Source organism: Bos mutus, chromosome 10, assembly GCF_027580195.1.
Source record: "Bos mutus isolate GX-2022 chromosome 10, NWIPB_WYAK_1.1, whole genome shotgun sequence".
In the NCBI taxonomy this organism is placed as follows: Eukaryota; Metazoa; Chordata; class Mammalia; order Artiodactyla; family Bovidae; genus Bos; species Bos mutus.
In genome coordinates, this window is record NC_091626.1 from 32,365,577 (window position 1) to 32,385,332 (window position 19,756).

Genomic DNA, 19,756 nt, shown 5'->3' on the forward strand with positions numbered 1-19,756 from the left:
GGAGCCTGGCGGGTTATAGTCCATGGGGTCACAAAGAGTTGGACATGACTGGGCAACTAACACCAACCACCCAAATGGTCCATGGGCAACTTAAAGTTCTCCCATAGCTAAGTACAGATTTCAGTGCTTTCAAGTTCAGTTTTTAAAAGGAATTAACTAGGGAGAATAGGACCTGTGACAACTGTAAATAAGAATTAACTGAGTATTGGGGAAAAAAATAATTACCCACCCAACTACATCTTATGTCTTACGGAAAAGGGATGCTCAGCTTTGCCTGAGATTCGTATGGTGAGAGTCCTTTCCTCCACTTTGATCATTTAATGTGAGAAACTTACTTGTGGGAGATAAGTGAGATTTGAGCTAAATTCCAAAAACATGTGTCTAATATAGGAATCATATAGACAAATTTTAATAAAATAATTACCATGGAATATTCTTAATACAGAAAACAGTGTTCACGACAGTGTTCACGCAGGTTCCCAGGAGAGCTGGCAGCCCCTAAAGAGAACCCTCGTGGCCCCCCTGGGAGAATGCACCGTGAGTTGTCATCGTTTTGACTCTGTCTCCCTCTGCCCTCACCACATCCTGTCTGGCCTCAGGCCTCTCACATGCTCAGTGTCCACCAGGACTAACTACAAAGGATTCAACCCTAAAATAATTTTGAACTGATTTTTCTTCGAAAATTGTGGTAGAAACAGAAAATTAAGTTGTCAGCTTAAAAACATTTCTGGAGGGTCTTAACTGTATTAAAAAATAATGCAAATTCAACAAACGCTCTTCGGTGAGACAGTCTTTATCTGGGTTCTTTCCTTTGCTAACTCAACTGGAAGGGCAATTATTTTAGTTTCACAAAAAAAAATTATTAGTTTCCAATTCTTGGCAGAACTATGTTATATATTCATATATATATATATATATATATATAAAAGCTAAGTTGAAGCAATTCTAGAATGTTCTAGCATGTGAAAACAGTTTGGTTATTTTAATCTGCTAAGAAACTTGCATATATTAACACTTTTTCAAATTCAAAGGTGAACCTTCAGTTTCTAGTCTATTTTGAAACCAAACATTTTTATATAAGATTTGACACATTTCTTTAAGCTGCTAAAAAATCTTAAAAGGACATTATAAAAGTCATATGAAGGAAATGATAAAAACACATTAATACCTAAAAATAGTATTTGTGGAACACGGACTGTGTGCCAGACACAGCGCTCAGTGCCTCATACACTCATTTAATCCCCATACTAACTGCTGTTACCCCAGTTTTCTGGCTGTGGAAACTAGAGTTCAAAGCAGATTTGTTCAAAGTCATATAGGGAGTAAGTGACAGAGCTGAACATAGGCAGTTGAAGTTCCAGTGCTGAAAGTAATCATTGCAACTTTAAAAAACTGAAGGAAAAATATTTTTAGACTGCAGAATCCATTTGTCAAATGCAGTCTGACATGTGTGGCTACTCTGGTTTCAAAGTGGGGCCTGCTTGTGGCCTCATTTCCAGAACACCCCGGTAGACAAGGAGTTCAGTCCCATCTTTTGTACATGTGTAAAGCCCAGAGGGGTATACAGACCTGCCCAGGATCATACAACTACTTATGCCAGAACTTGGATCCGAATTTAGGTCTTCAGCCTGCCTGGCGAGCACCGCTCCTGCTATAGACTTGCTTCCACAGGGGTCTGCTGCTCGAGTGGAGTCTCGGTGCACGGAGCGGGGCCTCGGTGCATGGAGCAGGGCCTCCGTGCACGGAGCAGAGACCGTTACGTTGTGGTTCCTTCTACTGTACTGTCTGCCTTCACCATGTAGATGGGGTCTGTACAAAGCTTTACAGAATAACAGTCCTGGAAACGGGGGGTTAAAAAAGATGAATTCTCTCATGCCTGCCCTCCCATCCTGGGCTTCTAAGCTCCTGGGCAGCCCTGCTGTCACTTCCTCCTGTCTGCTACTATTCCCCAGATGTATTGCTGTGAGGTAGATTCCCTGGAAACTTACCTGTGTAAAATTCTCACACCTTTTAGGCACCGATGCTTCCTCACTGAGTCTGGTCTACTGCAGCACTTAAACACATGCATTTATTCATATAGCTCTCCAAGCTGCTGGAACTTTAGCTCCTGTGGCAGCTGGAAGATGTGCATTCTCTGCAGTGTTATCCCTATAACCCTTTTTGTTGAATTGGAATCAAGGATCCTTTTTCTTTTTTTGAATGCTTATTTACTTGTGGGGCCAGTCAGTGTTATGGGATAGTGGACTTCCTTTATGGGAAGGACCAAGGTCTGATGATGCTAGCCCTAACAGCTCCTGTGATCCTATGGTCTGTGCTGCTGCGTCTCTCTGCGCTGGATGTCTAAGTGCCATGACTGTAGGTCCTGTAACTTTGTTATTTGATGATCCTGTGTACCTCAGAGCCCGCTATAATTTGTGATTTTTTTTTTTCCAGATGAATGCTTTGTACCATTAAGCAGGCTTTTAATTATGGGCCTTTTGACAAATGAATGTTTGCTGTTGTGTGAAAGCAGATTTTGGTATCTGCTTTCCATTCCTCCAGGTATGACTTTTTCTTTGCTGTGTGCCTTTAATGTCTATGGAACTGTTGCAGAAAGAAGTTTAATGTGACATAAGCTAAATAAAGTGTTTTTTTTTTTTTTTTTCATAGTTTTGGTTTTAGAAATGTATTTGTTGGGAATATAAGAACTTTCGATAATTAGGTTAAGTCATCAGTGTGCCCAATCTATTCTGAATTCTATTGTTTTAGGTTTGCAGAGCTCTTTAAGAATTTGATGAAAATCAGACACTCTTCCGGGAAAAAGGCACAGAAACAAAATGCTTACATATTGAGTTAAGAATCTCTTTCTTAACCTTGAAGACTTTTTAAACAGCAGCAATTTAATCTTTAGTCAGCTAATTTCACACTTGTGATTTATGAAGAAGGCACTGTGTGATCAAGTAAAATGCAGCTCATGAATATAAAAACCCTGGTATGCAATGCATCAGTTTAGGGCGTGACCTTCTAAACTTAAAAGAAAAAGTGGTAATATTTTCACTTAAATTTCCCTGTAGGGTTATTGTAATCTTTGAAAAGAGATGAATTATTTTAGAGTTAGAAGAGACTTGGAGGTTGCGTGGTAAAATGAAGACAGAGTCCCTTTAGCTGGTCCCTTTACGCAAAGCTCCTGGTGAACTGCGCACGTCCTGGAGTGTCTGAGCCACAGCAGGGCCGCCAGCGCTGAAGTCTGGGCTTCATCTACTGACAAGCTGCCCTGGCTCCCCTGAAGTTTGTGCTTTGCAGAGAAGAAGAGCAGTATTGGGATTGCTTCAAGTCCCTGTATCTCCTGAGTGTCCAGAGATGCAGGTTAGGACCAGGTAACTATGCAACTGGATCAGTAACTTTTTTTAATATTCTTTTCCATTATGGTTTACCATGGAATACTGAATATAGTTCTCTGTGCGATACAGTAGGACCTTGTTGTTTATCCGTTCTCTATATAGAAGCTTATGTCTGCTAACCCCAGCCTTTCACTCCATCCTTCCCCCAACCCCACCTTTGGCAACCACCAGTCTGTTATCTGTCTGCGATTCTGTTTCGGTTTCATAGGTAGGTTCATCTGTGTCACTTTAAATCCCACTGTATGGAATTTAAAATGGTATGGTAAAATGTATGGTATCCACTGGATACCATACTGTCTTTCTCTTTCTGACTTGACTCAGCATAATCTCTAAGTTGTATCCATGTTGCTGCAGCTGGTGGTGGTGGTTTTTACAGCTGAGTGATGTTGCATATATGCACCACATCTCCTTTATCTATGCATCTGTTGGTGGACATTTAGGTTGTTTCGATGTTTTGGCTACTGTGAATAGTGCTCCTGTGAACACCAGGGTGCATTTATCTTTATGAATTATAGTTTGTCTGGATATATGCCCAGGAGTGGGGTGGCTGACAACTCTATTTTTAGCTTTCCTAAGGAGCCTTCATACTATTTTCCACAGTGGTTACACCAATTTACATCCTCACCAACAGTGTAGGAGGTTCCTTTTTTTTTGTTTGTTTTTTAATGATTTTATTTATGGTTGTGCACGGTCTTCATGCTGCGTGGGCTTTTCTCTAGCTGTGGCTCCTCTTGTTGCGGAGCATGGGCTCTGGTGCCCACAGACCTCAGTTCTGCGGCTCCCCGGCTCGAGAGCCCCGGCCCAGTGGCTGTGATGCATGGGCTCAGCTGCTCTGCCACGTGTGGCCTTCCCAGACCAGGGGTGGAACTCACGTCCCCTGCTTTGGCAGGGGGGTGATTCTTTACCACTGAGCCGCCAGGAAAGCCCTCAGGCGTATTTTAGACTAGTTTTCCATGCTCCTATCTGGTGAGAGAGGCCTGGGAGCCAGGAGTCCTCAGCCACAGTGCTGGCTCTGCCATCAAAAGCTCTGGGGCCTCTAGCGAGCGCCTGCCCCTCCCTCAGTGTCTGACTCTTTGCCCACCAGGTTCCTCTGTCCATGGGATTTCCCAGGCAAGATTACTGGAGTGGGTTGCCATTTCCTTCTCCAGGAGGTTCCTTTTTTTCCACACTCTCTCCAGCATTTGTTATTTGTTGATTTTTTTTACTGAGGCATAACTGATTTACAATGTTGTTAGTTTTAGGCGTTTAGCAAAGTGAATCTGTTATACATATATCCATTCTCTTTTAGATTCTTTTCCCATATCGGTCATTACAGAGTTCCCTGTGCTATACAGTAGGTCCTTATTAGTTATCTGTTTTATATATAACAGTGTATATGTGTCAATACCAATCTTCCAATTCATCCTAAGCTTATTTTCTAATCTGTAACTATTTTGTTTTTGTAGATAAGTTCATTTGTAGCTTTTTTAGATTCCACATATAAGCCATATCATATTTGTCTCTTACTTCACTCAGTATGAGAATTATGGCTGAGTAATATTCCACTGTGTACATATGTGTGTGTATACACACACACACCCCCCCCCCACATCTTCTTTACCGATTCCTCTGTTGATGGACATTTAGGTCGCTTCCATGTGCTGGCTCTTGTGAATGGTGCTGCAATGAACATAGGGGTGCACTGTAGACGTTCTGATGACGGCTATCAGTGTGAGGTGGTACCTCATTTTAGTTTTGATTTGCTTTTGTCTAGTAATGTTGAGCATCTTTTCCCATGCCTATTGGCCATCTGTATTTCTTCTTTGAAAAAATGTCTATTTAGGTCTCCTGTACATTTTTGGATTGGGTTTTTTGGTTGTTGAGTTGTACAAGCTGTTTGTATATTTTGGAAATGAAGCCCTTGTTGGTTGCTTCATTTGCAAATACTTTCTCCCATTCTGTAGGTTGTCTTCTTGTCAAATGGTTTCCTTTGCTATGCCAAGGCTGGTTAAGTTTGATTAGATTCTATTTATTTTTATTTCTATTGCCTTGGGAGACTGACGTAAGAAAACACTGGTGCCCTTTATGTCAGAGAATGTTTTACCTCTGATCTCTTCTAGGAGTTTTATGGGATCACGTCTTAAGTCTGTAAGCCGTTTTCTTTTTGTGCATGTTGTGAGGGTGTGTTCTAACTTCACTGACTTACATGCAGATATCCAACTTTCCCAACACCACTTGCTGAAGAGACTTTTTCCCACTTATATTGTTGCCTCCTTGGCGGAAGATCAACTGATCGTAAGTGTGTGGGTGTATTTCTGGGCTCTCTCTTCTGTTCCATTTGGATCAGTAACTTATCATTACACTCTTTGTTTGGGTAGGAGATAGATGGTGGTGCTGGAATTGTAGGAAAGCCAGATGGCTTTGTCTGTTAATATTCATTAAACACTATGTGTTGGTTGGCTCTGGAGGGAGCTGGGGATAAAAAATCTGAGTGAAATGATCCTTTCACATCCAACTTGTGCTGCCCTCATCTCCCCTATAAAACAGTAGAATATAAATCTTAGCTCAAAAATAGTAAAACCCATAAATCCCTTCAAATATTTTTAAAATATTTTTTCCTCTATGGAGGATTACGCATGACATTTAACGGCTTTGTAAATATAATCCATTATGACAAAGGTATGGCTTTTTTGTTTTGTTTTAATGAGAAACATCTGAGTTGTACATACCACAAACAGCTTCAAGTTTCTGCACCAATCCCCCATGGTCAAACAATTAAAACCTGAAGCATCACTTTAAGTGTGAAAAAGTCTTATAAAATTAACTTACAAAAATGTCCCTATCAAGTCCGTGGTTTGGCATTTACTGTACATTAGTCAAAAAAGCTCAAGCTAAAATTTGTTTTTAAAAAATCAAAGTTTACATTATTCATAGATTCTGCATTGTTAAAAAATATGCACAAATAACCACATCCATGCAATATAATTTCTTTAAAAATTTAAAGCAGTATAAAGAGCAGACCTAAGTACTGAACAGATCATTTTGGTTTTATAACCTGTAGCTCAAGATTGCTGCTGATTGAAGTAAAATTAATTCTAAACAAACATCTTAAATATGATTGTTTCAATCAATCAGCTAAGGGTGTGTGAGTTTCTGAACCATTTCCAAGGTGGAATCTGCTTGTTTCTGTAATATATATACTATGTGATGAATACTACTGTTCACTGACCATATTCACTACGTTTTAATAATGTGGTTTGACAAATCAGAATTCACAAAGTGCTTGGCTCTTCAGGAAACTGCTGTTTCCAAAGATCCCAAATCCAATCAATTGAGCTTTGCCAAACTGCCCGGAATGACTGCTGCCCAGGGTCTGGAGAGAGCTCTCCCAAGTCAAGCCCAGAGGGAGGTATCCACAGCTGGTGGCCCTTGGATCAGTGCTCAGAGTCACTCACAGGGTGGACACCAAGTCAACAGGCTGGTGGCGTGGCACTGCGGGCCGGGCCGAGCCTCTATGTCGGGGGTGGCCCGTTGGTGTACCGCAGCATGGGGTAGAAGGACCTGGCAAAGTTGTTAGCCTGAGTGCAGCTGTAGTCCTCTTCGGAGGAGGGCAGCAGGCAGGCCAGGAACAGCAGCAGCAGCAGGAGCAGCTGGAGGGGCAGCGCTGCCCTGAACACCCGAGAAAGGAAGGAGCGCTGGGGCTTGGAGCTCTCAGGGGCAGCGGGACCAGGCACCCTGGCAACAGAGGAGATGAGAGCTGACTGGGAGTTTCTGGAGACCTCCCATCACCTGAGCCTCTGCTTGTGTAAGACCTGGCTAAGACTTCGTGTTCCCAATGCAGGGGGCCTGGGTTTGTCCCCTGGTCAGGGAACTAGAGCCAGCATGCTGCAACTAAAAGATTCCAAGTTCCGAAACTAGGACCCGGCACGGAAGAGAAGCCTAGCTCTTGCTTGCTTGCTAAGTCTTGCTTCAGTTGTGTCTGACTCTGTGTGACCCCATAGATGGCAGCCCACCAGGCTCCCCCGTCCCTGGGATTCTCCAGGCAAGAACACTGGAGTGGGTTGCCATTTCCTTTTCCTTCTAAATGGTAGAAAAGCAGTTTCTACAAAGACCTTGAGAGAGGCATTGGCAAGCCTGCTGGGGGACAGTTTAGGGCAGGAACCCACTGCTGTTACTGTGATGCTGTTACCTGCTGGCGGTCTTGTTCTTCTCTTTTGTAGTTTTCTCTGCTTCGAACTGCTGGATAAAAATAATCCAATTAGTAAATGGAAGATAATTTAGTTCTGTGAATGATAAAACATTCTTTCTTAAGTTATACATGTTTCTTAGGTTGTCTCAAAAGCTTGGCAGGAGGACTAGAGTAATACGTTTGAGATTACACTCTGAGGTAAGAAAATATTGGGTTGAACTAGCAAGAGTAGCACTTTTCCAGCCTGTTGAGCTGTTGCTGATGGAGAGATCAAGAAGCCCCTTTAGCAGTGCCCGGAGGGCTGCTGACTTCCACAATCCCAGGGAAGAGTACTGAGCACAGGACAGCCTTTCAGTCAGGTCTTTAAAAGTTTTTTTTTTTTCCCCCTCAAATCTCTGGAGTAAGCCACTCCACTGAGCAGCAGATTGAAGCAGAAATCTGCACTGTTGTGAAGTACTGGAAGGGAGCTTGGAGGTCCAAGTCCCGGTCATCTCAATAACTTTCAACAGTAACTAGTGTGGTTCCCCAGGCGGAAAGGGGCTCTCACCTTGGCTTGGGGAGCTGGCGCAGACGCGGCTAGAGGCTCTCCGTGGTCTACCTCGTCCACGCTGGGCAGAGGTGAGTCTGGGTTCTGAAATCCACACAAGAGTTCAGGGAAACGGAAGGCTCTGAAAAGTCTCAAGAGCACAGAACCTGCTTCCTGCAGCTTCTTCACTTTACTGCTTACCTACCCCTCCCCGACTCTGATCTTTCTAGAAGGAGAGAGGCTCTTCTAGTGTGCTCACTCCCCGCTTCTAAAATGGCCTTTCTTAAGGCTAGAGGAACTGTAAACAAGTGAGGCCAGTCACATGCATTAAAAACCCACAGCCCCCATGAGCAGGACAGATAGCTGGACACGTGGTGTAATAGCGTGGCCATATGATCTGGGCTGCACAAGAGGAGAGGTGTTCTCTGGGATGGAGAGGAGGGGCTGCTCTACATCTGGTGAGTCACCTATTCTGGGCTGAATCACAGCTTAGAGAAGAAGGTAGACAAATCAGAGTGGTCAGAAGAGAGCGGCCAGGACAGTGAGAGGATCAGGAACTGTTCCGTGAGAAAAGTGAGGGCGTGAAGGCAGAAAGGTCGCGGGGACTTGGCTTGTTTTCCATATGCCCCCAGCCACACTGATGGGTACTGCTGTCACCTCCTCCTCACAGATGACAAAACAACTTTAAAGAGCTTTCATAACTTATTCACACGGCAGAGTGGGCAGGGCTCCTCCCTCCCCTAGCAGGGCGTAACATAGCTTTTCCGTTTGCATCTAACAGGACGATTCTATATTTAAGGGCTACAAGGGGACTCACCTGGCTTCGCTGCAAGGACACTAAGTCTTGGGACACTTGCTCAAGTAACTGTTTGAGTTTCTTCTCAATAACATGGACCTTCTCTTCAGCCTCAATGTAGTCTTCTCCATGCCCCTTGATAAGCAGGGTGCTGGAAATCTCTTGCAAGGAATTTACTTGAGGTTGACGTTCCACTAGCTCCTTTTCCAGTTGCTAGGAATAAAAAAGTGTGTAAAACAGTTGCTTATCAAAAGGGAAGCATGTGTGGCTGGAAGCAGCTTTCTCAGTGCCGGGAAAGTTCCGGGATGGATGGTGGCTGGTGCTCGTCCAGAACCACCCCCTTCTCCTATTTGCTGGTCCCCAAGCCTGGCATCATCTAGATAGCAAGTTGGTCATGCTCCATCCCTATTTTTTCAAATTCCTTGTCATTCTGGAGACATGATGCTGGGGAAATTAGAGGAAAGAGTGAGAGGGTGGTTTGGGAAGACTAGGCCCTCATCTAGTAATGGCAGGAAGTCGAGAGAAAATCTAAAGTGGGTAAACTGAGAGAGCGCAGCTTATGGTTAGAAAGAGCGATCAAGTGAATCTGCTTGTATTGTCTTGCTCGATGTCTAAAGTGGTAGCCACTAGACAATATGTGTCTACTTAAAGAAATTAAAAGTCCACTGCTCTGGAGAGTGGGGCTTTACAAAGATTTTAATACAAAAATATTTTTTTAACAATGACCAGCATTTCGATTAAATTTAAAATATTAAACCACATACAAATACATGGATAAAAATGTCACCCTGAGTGCAAGTGACAATTACGGGTCTCATCTTCACTTGTTGGTGAAATATACACAAACACAAGGAAAAAGACTATGTGTGTGGATATAGAAAATTCATAGAGCTCACCAGGGCTGCAGGGCAACCAAACACCGCATTTCTTCCCAAATGAGCTCTATTCACAAGGGAGAAATACTTTAAACGGCCTTAAGGGTACCAGGATATTGCTAAACGCCTATAGCCCCAGTTCTACAGCGGTTTAGACTTCCTGCTCTGGACCACGGCGCTTCACCCTTGCGCTCATCCCACTTCAGCAGAGGGATGCCAACCGGAACATGAGGGCGGAACACCAGTGGACAGTTTCCAGAAATGCCAGGTGAGGCCGCTCGGTCCTGAGGTCCTGCACAGGCCAGTGGTGGCGCAGGGCCCCTTAGGAGGAAACTCACCACGAGTTCTTCCCGACACGCCAGGAGAGCCTGGGGGTCTGCCTCCGGGTCGGTGACATGAGCCTTCTGCCGCCGGCTCTCAGCACTCGCTAACCACAGCAGCAGACTTTGACTCAGCTGGTGAAAGTCCTTAAAAACAGCAGACATCAGGGCACTGCCTTTTCTCAGTCTGTGAAGGCAGGTGTGCTGGGAAGCAGCTTACTATGATAATCCATCAACAGCACTTGCTCTTCTGGGTTTTACTCAGTGACTAAAAGGGCCAGATTTAAACTAGATGCCAGGCCCCCCCCCGCCCCAGTGGAGGGAAAGCAGGACAAGAGAGCACTTGGCATGTCCCAGGAGGCATGGTGAACTCTGCCAAGTGCAAAGTGTTAGCTGGAAGGTGGGTGTCAGCATGCCCCACACAAATTACTCAATGAATGTGCTGATTCAGTGATCGAGGGAGACCCCTCAACTGAACAGACTATGGCCCAGGGACAGGCTGCACGTGGGCTCGGTGGTGGGCTCCTGTTCTCTAAGAGGGGCCAGAGCTAACCCGGGCTGGCCATTTACTATGTGTCAGGTGCTGGGCCAAGGTTACACATGTGGAGTTGCAGAAAATACCCTGTGAGGTAGGCACTGGAATTATCCCCATTTTTCAGATGAAAAAACTGAGGTCTAGAAGGTTCAGTGCTTTCCCCACAGTCACACAGTTACTAAAGCTACAGAGCAGGGTTAAGCTGCTCCCTGTTCCAAGGCCAGATCTCTAAATCACTCTGCTATCCAGCCTTCTTGGCAAAAGGACAGACACGGTGCAGGGCTGGTCTGACATTTCCAACCTACTGGAACGCTTGCTGGAACCCATATACTATGGGTGGGCCTGGGTGGCAGAGTGGGAAATGCAGGGTGAGTATCAGGTATCTGAGAAGACAGCAGGTGGGCCTCTTGGGAGACAAATGGTGAAGCACATGCTTCTTAAGCACAAGCCGTATTTGGCTGTGCCAGAGCAGCCTGACGATGATAAAAATACCTCTTCTCCCGCCCACGTGGGCCTGGCTGTGCCCCGGACTAAGCCTTGGGCACTGGCTGGGTGCTGAGTCGGCGTACCTGGCACTGCATGAGCGACCGCCGCAAACCCTCTCTCCAGCTCTCCACCGCGCCCAGGGCCGTGTTCCAGCGCAGGGTCAGCTGGCCGACTCTATCTTGGAGTTCTTTGGACTCGGCGCTCTCGCTCTGCAGAAATTCTTTGCTGTTCACGTTGACGGAGACCACTAAGGCCTTGTAGGTGTCAAAGGCTTTCAGTATCTCCTACCGCAGAGGGAAAAGGCTGGGTCAGGCACTCTGAAAACGGTGATGTGGGGTTCATTTTGAACCTCTGTGGGGAACAGATCTTCCAGACAGTCCTCCGAGCTTTGGCCCCGAATACCAGAGCAGCGTGGCCTGTGACTGGCTGAGAGGCATCAGGTGAGGGAGCTGCCATACAAGGTCACAACTTGGCTGGCCAGCTGACCAGACCCAGGGCGGCGGCCTGTCTCCTGGGGGACCAGCTATACCGGAGGCATGAATGGACCCCCTGACCTCTGTTTGGCTTAATAACATTTCTGGATCAGATTAAAAGCCTTCCAGGTAAAACACATGAAGCTATCCAGCGTTTGCCTCTTAGGCATCACAAAAGTGTTACTTCTTAGAATGAATGGTAACCCCTGATATATCAAGGCACAAAGTAAAACAATAGTACAAATGTGAAGACTGCCTGGATACCCCAAAACTCCTATCCTGGGTCCTCTTAGGAGACCAGGCTCATGTGCAGAGCACCCCCAAAGTGCAGGGCTCAAACCACCCCTCTCCTAGGGCTAGTTCTGGTGGGGCCAGGGCTGACTGTGTGGGTGCCAGCTCCGCTGTAACTCCTGATCTGAGTTACAGATCAGGCTACAGAATTTGTCAGTGGGTAAGCCGTCCTCCGCCCCACCCTCAACACCACCCCCAGTGCTGCCTGCACATAGTTTGGAAAGGTATTTCTAAGCTGCCTGCCACGGCCACTGGTGCCTCCGTAAGAGTCTAGGGAGTCTAGGACTGCTCCCTCTGCAGTCAGATCAAAGCTCTGGGCTTTGGGATCATTTGGAGATGCTCCTCTGAATTAAAATACAAATCTTCATCTGTCTCCTTGCTGGTTACAGAAGTAAAACAGGAGAGACTATTGAACACACGCTGCGTACATGCCACCCCCGACGCAGCTAGCAGATCTGACGTGCTCATACACACAGCCAGTGTTTGCACGTGCATTCTGAAGCCCTCTTCCCTGCCACACTCTCACTCACCTTCAGCTTCTTCACTTGGCGTTCCATTTCCTGCATATCAGAGGGAGGTTCTGCCAGCTTTAACGTCTCCAGCTCTGCTCCAGTTTTTTCCAGCCAAGGGGTGATGTTGCTGATATCAGAGTTCAGCTTCTGCAGGTTTTGTTTTTTTCTGAGCTTATTGTGAAGTTCTTGTGCTTGGATCAGTTCCCATCTGTCAAAGGCACCTGGAATAAAAAAGCCGCCAATAAAAAGAAGCAATAATGCAAACAGATTTCTCTGCTTCCAACTAATTCAGGGTCACGGTGATAAAACCTGGAGGCGATGCTCCTTGCAGGAGGCCCGGGGTTAGCACTTCCCCCGAGTGTGGAACAGCACGTTTCCTCCGCTCTGGTTCAAGGCCTGTGCCAGTGTACTCTCACAGGGCCTGGGACAAGGTGCGGAGTGGCTAGGAGGCCCAACATGTTGCCAAGATGCTCTGTGGTCCCATGTTCAACACTCCAGTTCATGCTGTATTTAAGACGCTCTGTCCTCCTGTCCATGAGTGATCAGGTCAATGCTATGAAGTTGACTTAGTGTCAGTTGAGTCATTACTTTTACGGTAAAAGGAGACACCTGACACACACTTTGATCATCATCTTCATGTCTGATCTTTGCACACAAGCAAAGTCATGCAGGTGCAAACAGGCCCTTCATCATATGAGGCTCATTTTGTCAATATTTAAAGAATAGTTGTGAAAGTAAAGTGAATAGCCTAGGAATTTGTTCATAAATAAAAGTCAGCTGGATCTAAAATAACATTAGCTGCTCTAGGTCAAGTTTAGAAGTTTGGTGAATCAGGTAATAGGTGTTGAGCAGAGACTTAGAGTAAATGTCTAACCAACCCAAGACATAGTCTCTGCCTCTGAACAACTGCCTGATCTAACTGTACCTGACTGCTGACCAGTGAGGGCGGCCAGGTCTTCATCTTCCTGCTGTGCACTGCCAGTCAGAACCCCTGGATCTTCCTTGCCACCTTCAGTCCCTGGAGACAACAGCAGTTTTACCTAGAATGAGACAATTTTTACATTACCATCTATAAATTTTAAAGGCTGTTTGAAGACTGTCTTGGTTCATAGTAACAGGTAAGAAATGAAGATATGGAGCCCTTTCCTTCAAAGGGTAACTTGTTGGTAATGCAGAGGCACTTAAGTGTACGGGTAGCATTTGTAAGGAGCAGAACTGATGGCAAAAATAAAGTCTCATCAAAGGCCCAGGGAGGGGGAAGCAGGTGAGAGGTCAATGTTGGGAACAGAATGGCCTGATTTAATGTGAGGCTTCCTAATGCTCCCCTATTGAAATGTGCGAAAAGACCAAACAATTGTTGAGCTTACCAGACTGTGCTGTGTTAGCACTTTTACATTTGCACAGTTTTTTACAAAATTTTCGTTATCCCTCCCAGTCACTCTGTAGAACTGGGTGGCATCATCACCACCAGGTATCAGAAATAGAGCACAAATCTGCCAACTAGGGCCCTTCGTGACAAACCTTTTCCTTTCAGTGCATACACCGACTCTTCTGTTATCACAGAGCTAATTGTGCTGTTACCTCAGGCCTTCCCAAAAATAAATGTATCTTTTAGAAAAGTCATGTTTTTTGGATTGTGTCCGTATGGTCTATTTGTGTGGCATGAAAGAAAAAAAAAAAGGCAAAAACCCCTCAGATTTGTGGTTGCAGACACATCCAAAAAGGGTTGAGCTTTTGAAAGAGGGCAGGTAAGAACACAAGCATAGTCACCTGCAGAGGCCATACCACATGCCCTGGATGCAAAGCAAAGAGTGAGGTGCGGGGGGTCTCTCCCTGGGGCCATCGGGTCTTACTGTGCACCACAAAGGGACAGAGTTGAAATGCTAACTGCTTGCTGAAGAGTTTCTGAGTTGGGTACGGACAACCCATTATCAAATGACTAGGCTCTGACCATGTTTAGGCAGAATCTTCTCCGCTGTCTAGCAACATGCACTCCTACATGCAGAGGGGACTTTGAGGATGAATCTAGTGATGCTCACATCACTTTTGGGTTCTCTAAGAGATGACACTAAGAATGTGTGAGACGTTTTAATTTCGACTTGCTGGTCACTAATTCTCAATACTGAGAATGATCTGGGGCCAACATTAAATCCTAGGCTTGGCTAGCCCCCAACAGCTGCATAACCAGAGCGTGGCAAGGACTTACGCTGCCTGAGGAACATGTAACTAGAAGAAACAGTCACCAGTAGAACAACAAGAACAACAAACCATATCAGTAGTGATGATAATGCTGGTGACCACTTCTGAGGGCCTCATTTATGTTTTCATACACATTAATCCTAGCAGCAACTATGGAAGGTAGATTTTTGTTTTTAAATGAATTTTTATTGGAGTATAGTTCCTTACAATGCTTGGTCAATTTCTGCTACATAGAAAAGTGAATCAGCTATATGTATTCATACATCCCCTCTTTTTTGGATTTCCTTCCCATTTAGATCACCACAGAGTACTGAGGAGAGTCTCTTGTGCTATCCAGTAGGTTCTCATTATTTATCTATTTTATACATGGAGGCTTCCCTGGTGGCTCAGATGGTGAAGAATCTGCCTGCAGTGCAGGAGACCCAGGTGGGATCCCTGGGTTGGGAAGATCCCCTGGAGGTGGAAATGGCTACCCACTCCAGTATTCTTGCCTGGAGAATCCCATGGGCAGGAGAACAGGTGGGCTACAGTCCATGGGGTTGCAAAGAGCTGGACACGACTGAGCGACTAACACACATACACGGTAGTGTGTAAATGTCAATCTCAAGCTCCCAATTCGGCCCATACCCTCTCTCCCCCTTGGTGTCCATATCTTTGTTCTCTTATGTCTGTGTTTCTATTTTTTCTTTGAAAATAAGATCATCTATACCATTTTTCTAGATTCCACACATATGCGATATTATATGGTATTTGTTTTCCTTTTCTGACTTTATGTCAGGTAGGTTTACCTTCAGGTAAGGAAGGCTTACAGGGGTAAGTTAAGTGTTTACAGCCCTGGAGCAATTTCCTCATATGGCTGGGAATCAAACCCAGGTCTACTATTGGTTGTTCAGTCCCTCACTTGTGTCTGACTCTTTGTGACCCCATGGACTGCAGCACTGTCCTTCACTATCTCCCAGAGTTTGCTCAAACTTATGTCCACTGAGTCGATGATGCCATCCAACCAGCTCATCCTCTGTCTACCACTGCACACTGTCATCTTTCTGAATAGGAAGTCACAATTTTTTGACTAGAATGTATGTGCTGTGCTTAGTCGCTCAGTCGTGTTCAACTCTTTGCAACCCCATGGACTGTAGCCCGCCAGGTTCCTCTGTCAAGGCAAGAATACTAGAGTGGACTGCTATGCCCTTCTCCAGGGGATCTTCCCGACCCTGGGACTGAACCCAGGTCTCCTGCATTGCAGGTGGATTCTTTATCGACTGAGCCACCAGGGAAGCCCAAAAATACTGGAGTGGGTAGCCTATCCCTTCTCCAGGGGATCATCCCAACCCAGGAATTGAACCGGGGTCTCCTGCATTGCAGGTGGATTCTTTACCAGCTGACCTACCATAGTCAAGGTGAATATATCAAAGCTTTGGGAGCTCAGGAACAGCTCAGAAAGGCCACCACTTTGCTTCTCTGCTGTTTGCACAGATGACTGACTCAACAGTAATAACCATGGTCATCGTGTGTCAGCACTCAAAGATGGTGTTTAGCCAGACACCCATCTCTAAGTCTAGTCAGTTGTGCCAGAGTCCTCATGAAGTATGTCACCATGGGAAAACCAACCCCAAATATGCCTGGCAGGTGAGCACATGCAGTATACACCAAAATCTCTCTCTCTTTAAAACTGTAACTCATGGATGTGGGTTATACTCTCAGTGGGGTCAAGACTTACATAGGCTGGTTTATAAGGGGTGCTGGAATCAGAGGGGATGGGTTGAACATTCCTGTCACCTCCCATTTGTTTGTAGCGACGCTTGGGACAGGAAGGGCTGTCAGGAACATGCCACGAGGGGCCTTCAGAAATGGATTTGCCTGAAACAAAAGAATGGCAAGTGACGGTCCATTCTCTCCAACCAAAGGGTTCATATTTAGTTACACAAAAAAGGTCATGGGTAACGTGGCATCGGGTTACAGTATAATATGAGTTCTGCAGCTTTCCTTGCAAAGCATGCATGTTTGCAAAATGTCAGTATGTCCCAGAAGGGGATGAAATGAGACTCATGCAACTGAGCGACACTGGGTCTTCACTAGGTGGGTTCACGATGGAGCACGACAAACATGATCTGCTGTGAGATGAATGGCCTTTTGGAGCCGGGGGCCCTAGTGGCAGGGGCGCTGGCAGCAAGGCTGGGTCTGGGGCCTGAGAGAACTGAAGATCTCTCAGGAGTGCGAGGAAGAGTGAACATCAGGGTAGATTCAAGGACCCCAGGGGCGCTCGTGGCTCTAGCCAACCACTGCAGGTGGGGATGGGGCAGGGAAGGAAGAGCAGAGCTGAAAGTCAGGGAGACGAAGGTGTCTTCTCCTGTGGCAAAGGCAGCGGTACCCTCACCCCCCACCCTCTTCCCAGGAAATCACCATAAGCAAGGTAGGTAGTTCCAAACCAAGCCACCCTGAAGAAAGCTTGGCCAGTGCCAAAGGACTTGAGTTAGATGGAGAGAAAAATTTTTAAAGGCACCGTGAAGAACTCCCTTCCACATGGGCCTGAGGGGGAGGAGAAGGATGGTGTGGAGACTGCTCTGGTCTGGAGGGTTTTGCATGGAGCACAAAGCTATATGTGAGTATGGCAGTGCGCATACACCATGACGCGAGGACCAAGGCGCATGGTGTCCACAGAAGGCAGAGGTCAGACACGACATGGGAGCGAGGTTTAGGATGCAGTGCGTGCCACAGGACGCTGCCATGTTGAGACACATGCATGGGCAGGGGCCTACCAGAAGACGCTTTCAAAGTTTTTGTGGTCATTTTAAGATATGCCTCAGGATTTTCAAGGATTTCTATATCTGAAAAAGAACAATGTCATTTTCCTCACTGCAGGCGCTGTAGATGAATGTCCAAGGATTAAAACAGTAGAAACATTGTCACCTGGGAGGAGAAAAGTAACTATCCTTCATCTGTTTTATTTAAAAGATTTAAAAAAACAGGATTTTTTTTCCAGCCAACTCCTGACCATCCAAAGTAGTGCTGGGGGAGAGGAACTGCATAGAAAGGACAGAGACAATCCCTGATAACTCTGCAAAACTCAACTGAGAAGTCCGCTGATGAGCCTCCAATATCCAGAGCCATCATCAAACAGCCTTCACATCCCAATGTAGATTTTATTTTTCCCTTTCATTCCATCAGTAATAGGAACGAGCCAGCTCTCAGGGTCAGAGGTGGGCAGGACAGACACAGGAAGCCACAGGATGTCTGGTCAACCACAGGCTGCACTCTGACTACCAAGAGCTGGGCGTGTGGCTCGGGCGCTGAGAACAGCCGCCTGGGTCCATACCTGACAGTGCACTGTAGTAGGGGCCCTCCTCGTCTTCCTCGTGAGAGGAGGAGCCCCCCACATCGCCTGTGTGGTCCCACTCCAGTGGGATGGAGTCCACGCTGACAGGGGTCTCGCAGCCAGAGCGCTCGGGCCCCAGCACTGGGGGCACCAGTTGACAAAGGGACTGCGGGGATGAGGGCTCCTCACTTGCTCCCCTTTTACGCCAAGAGTCGTCTTGGATCTCTCTGGGGTCTTCCACGTCTGTCTCGTTCTCAGAGGCCTCCTTTTCATCTTCCAAGCCCTAGAACAGGGGTGTCCAGTTTTCAGAATGAACCAAATCATAGCCTGTTGCCATGATGAGGAGAGTTAGCAGCTAAGTCTGCCCAACTAGCAGCTCCTGAGAATGGCTACCACCAGTGTTTCTGAGGAGACTTTGAAAAGAATCGGGTCCCCAGGCCCTGCCTGTGGTTATTCCAATTTAGAGTATCAAGTGTGGGACCCAGAATCTATAGTTTCCAAAACTCTACCTTCTTTCCTCAGAAAACCGGAAACTTGATCATCTAAGTTAAATATATAGAAGATAAGGAAATGGAGGACAAAGTTTCACTGATGGTTAATGGTAGGTTCATCTAAGAATCAGAAAATTAAAAAACAATTTTAAAGGCCATTAGCATGTTCTAAAAGGAAATTCACAACATCATGCCCCAGGCTCTTTCTTCTTATCCCCCAATCTTACTGTTCCAAATACAGAATTTTATTCCCCTATGTTACAATTACTTTGTAGTAATTGTATATATAGAGAAAAATGACTATATGGTTATGTTATAAAATGAAGGAATTGAGGGTAATTTTTAAAGAAGTTGTTTCAAGTTGGCCAGTTGGAGACATAAAGATAGAAAAAGTGGCCAATCGTGTTGGTCAGTGGTCACCAGTGAAACTTCTGGCAGAGGCAGTGAGCTGTAAATAATGGCCTTGACTCCACTTGAACGTTCCAGAGGCGCCTCTCTCCAGGGAAACATCACAACTTTTTTGGAAAGCTGGTGCTTTTGGTGCTTCAAAGGTGAGAATAAAGCACTGTTACTGCTGCTACTGCTAAGTCGCTTCAGTCGTGTCCGACTCTGTGCAACCCCATAGACGGCAGCCCACCAGGCTCCCCCGTCCCTGGGATTCTCTAGGCAAGAACACTGGAGTGGGTTGCCATTTCCTTCTCCAATGCAAGAAAGTGAAAAGTCAAAGTGAAGTCGCTCAGTCATGTCCAACTCTTAGCGACCCCATGGACTGCAGCCTACCAGGCTCCTCCGTCCATGGGATTTTCCAGGCAAGAGTACTGGAGTGGGGTGCCATTGCCTTCTCCGAATAAAGCACTAGAAAGGCACAAATATTAAGATACAGGAAAAGGCCGATACATCACCAAGTTACTGCCAGAAGCAAAACCAGGACAGTTACCATCATATCCTGGGGGTACTGACACAGGCCAGAGAAGCTCTGTGCTGAGGAACCCGTGGGAAACAGGTAAGAGGAACAAGAACTTGCAGGAGGGCCATCCTTTCCACTGAGAAATAGCAGCTCCTCAGTAAGTATGGTTCTATATTAGTAAGAGTGGAAAGAACATTTTTCAACTCAGCTTCTTGAAGCAGACTCGCAGACACAGAGTACTGAGGCTACTAGTGAGCAGAGGGTAGCAACATCGGGGTAGGGGGAGTACGAGGTACACACCATTAGGTAAAAACAAGCTTCAAGGATACACTGTACAACACGGGAATACAGCCAATATTTTATAATAACTATAAATGGAGTATAACTTTGAAACACTGTGGATCACTATATGATACACCTGTGACATATAATATTGTACAGCAACTACACTTTAATAAAACAAAAACACAGGTTTTTTTTTTTT

General features: G+C 45.8%; 1 protein-coding gene across 10 annotated transcripts in view; it reads right to left on the reverse strand.

Moving 5' to 3' along the window:
- Positions 1 to 6,041: 6,041 nt before the first annotated feature.
- Positions 6,042 to 19,756, reverse strand: part of SYNE2 (spectrin repeat containing nuclear envelope protein 2) — a 239,426-nt gene continuing 225,711 nt past the window's right edge. For 7 of the 10 annotated variants that reach the window (XM_070377739.1, XM_070377742.1, XM_070377737.1 and 4 more), the window contains 11 exons: positions 17,875 to 18,157; positions 17,318 to 17,386; positions 16,279 to 16,418; positions 13,288 to 13,402; positions 12,381 to 12,583; positions 11,170 to 11,370; positions 10,084 to 10,212; positions 8,892 to 9,083; positions 8,096 to 8,179; positions 7,549 to 7,598; positions 6,042 to 7,094 (listed from right to left, as the gene is read on the reverse strand). In XM_070377739.1, coding sequence (XP_070233840.1) covers positions 6,872 to 7,094; positions 7,549 to 7,598; positions 8,096 to 8,179; positions 8,892 to 9,083; positions 10,084 to 10,212; positions 11,170 to 11,370; positions 12,381 to 12,583; positions 13,288 to 13,402; positions 16,279 to 16,418; positions 17,318 to 17,386; positions 17,875 to 18,157 — 1,689 coding nt within the window. In that variant the 3' untranslated portion in view covers positions 6,042 to 6,871. The remainder of the gene's footprint in view (positions 7,095 to 7,548; positions 7,599 to 8,095; positions 8,180 to 8,891; positions 9,084 to 10,083; positions 10,213 to 11,169; positions 11,371 to 12,380; positions 12,584 to 13,287; positions 13,403 to 16,278; positions 16,419 to 17,317; positions 17,387 to 17,874; positions 18,158 to 19,756) is intronic. The other 3 variants (XM_070377740.1, XM_070377738.1, XM_070377741.1) reach the window with 3 other exon arrangements.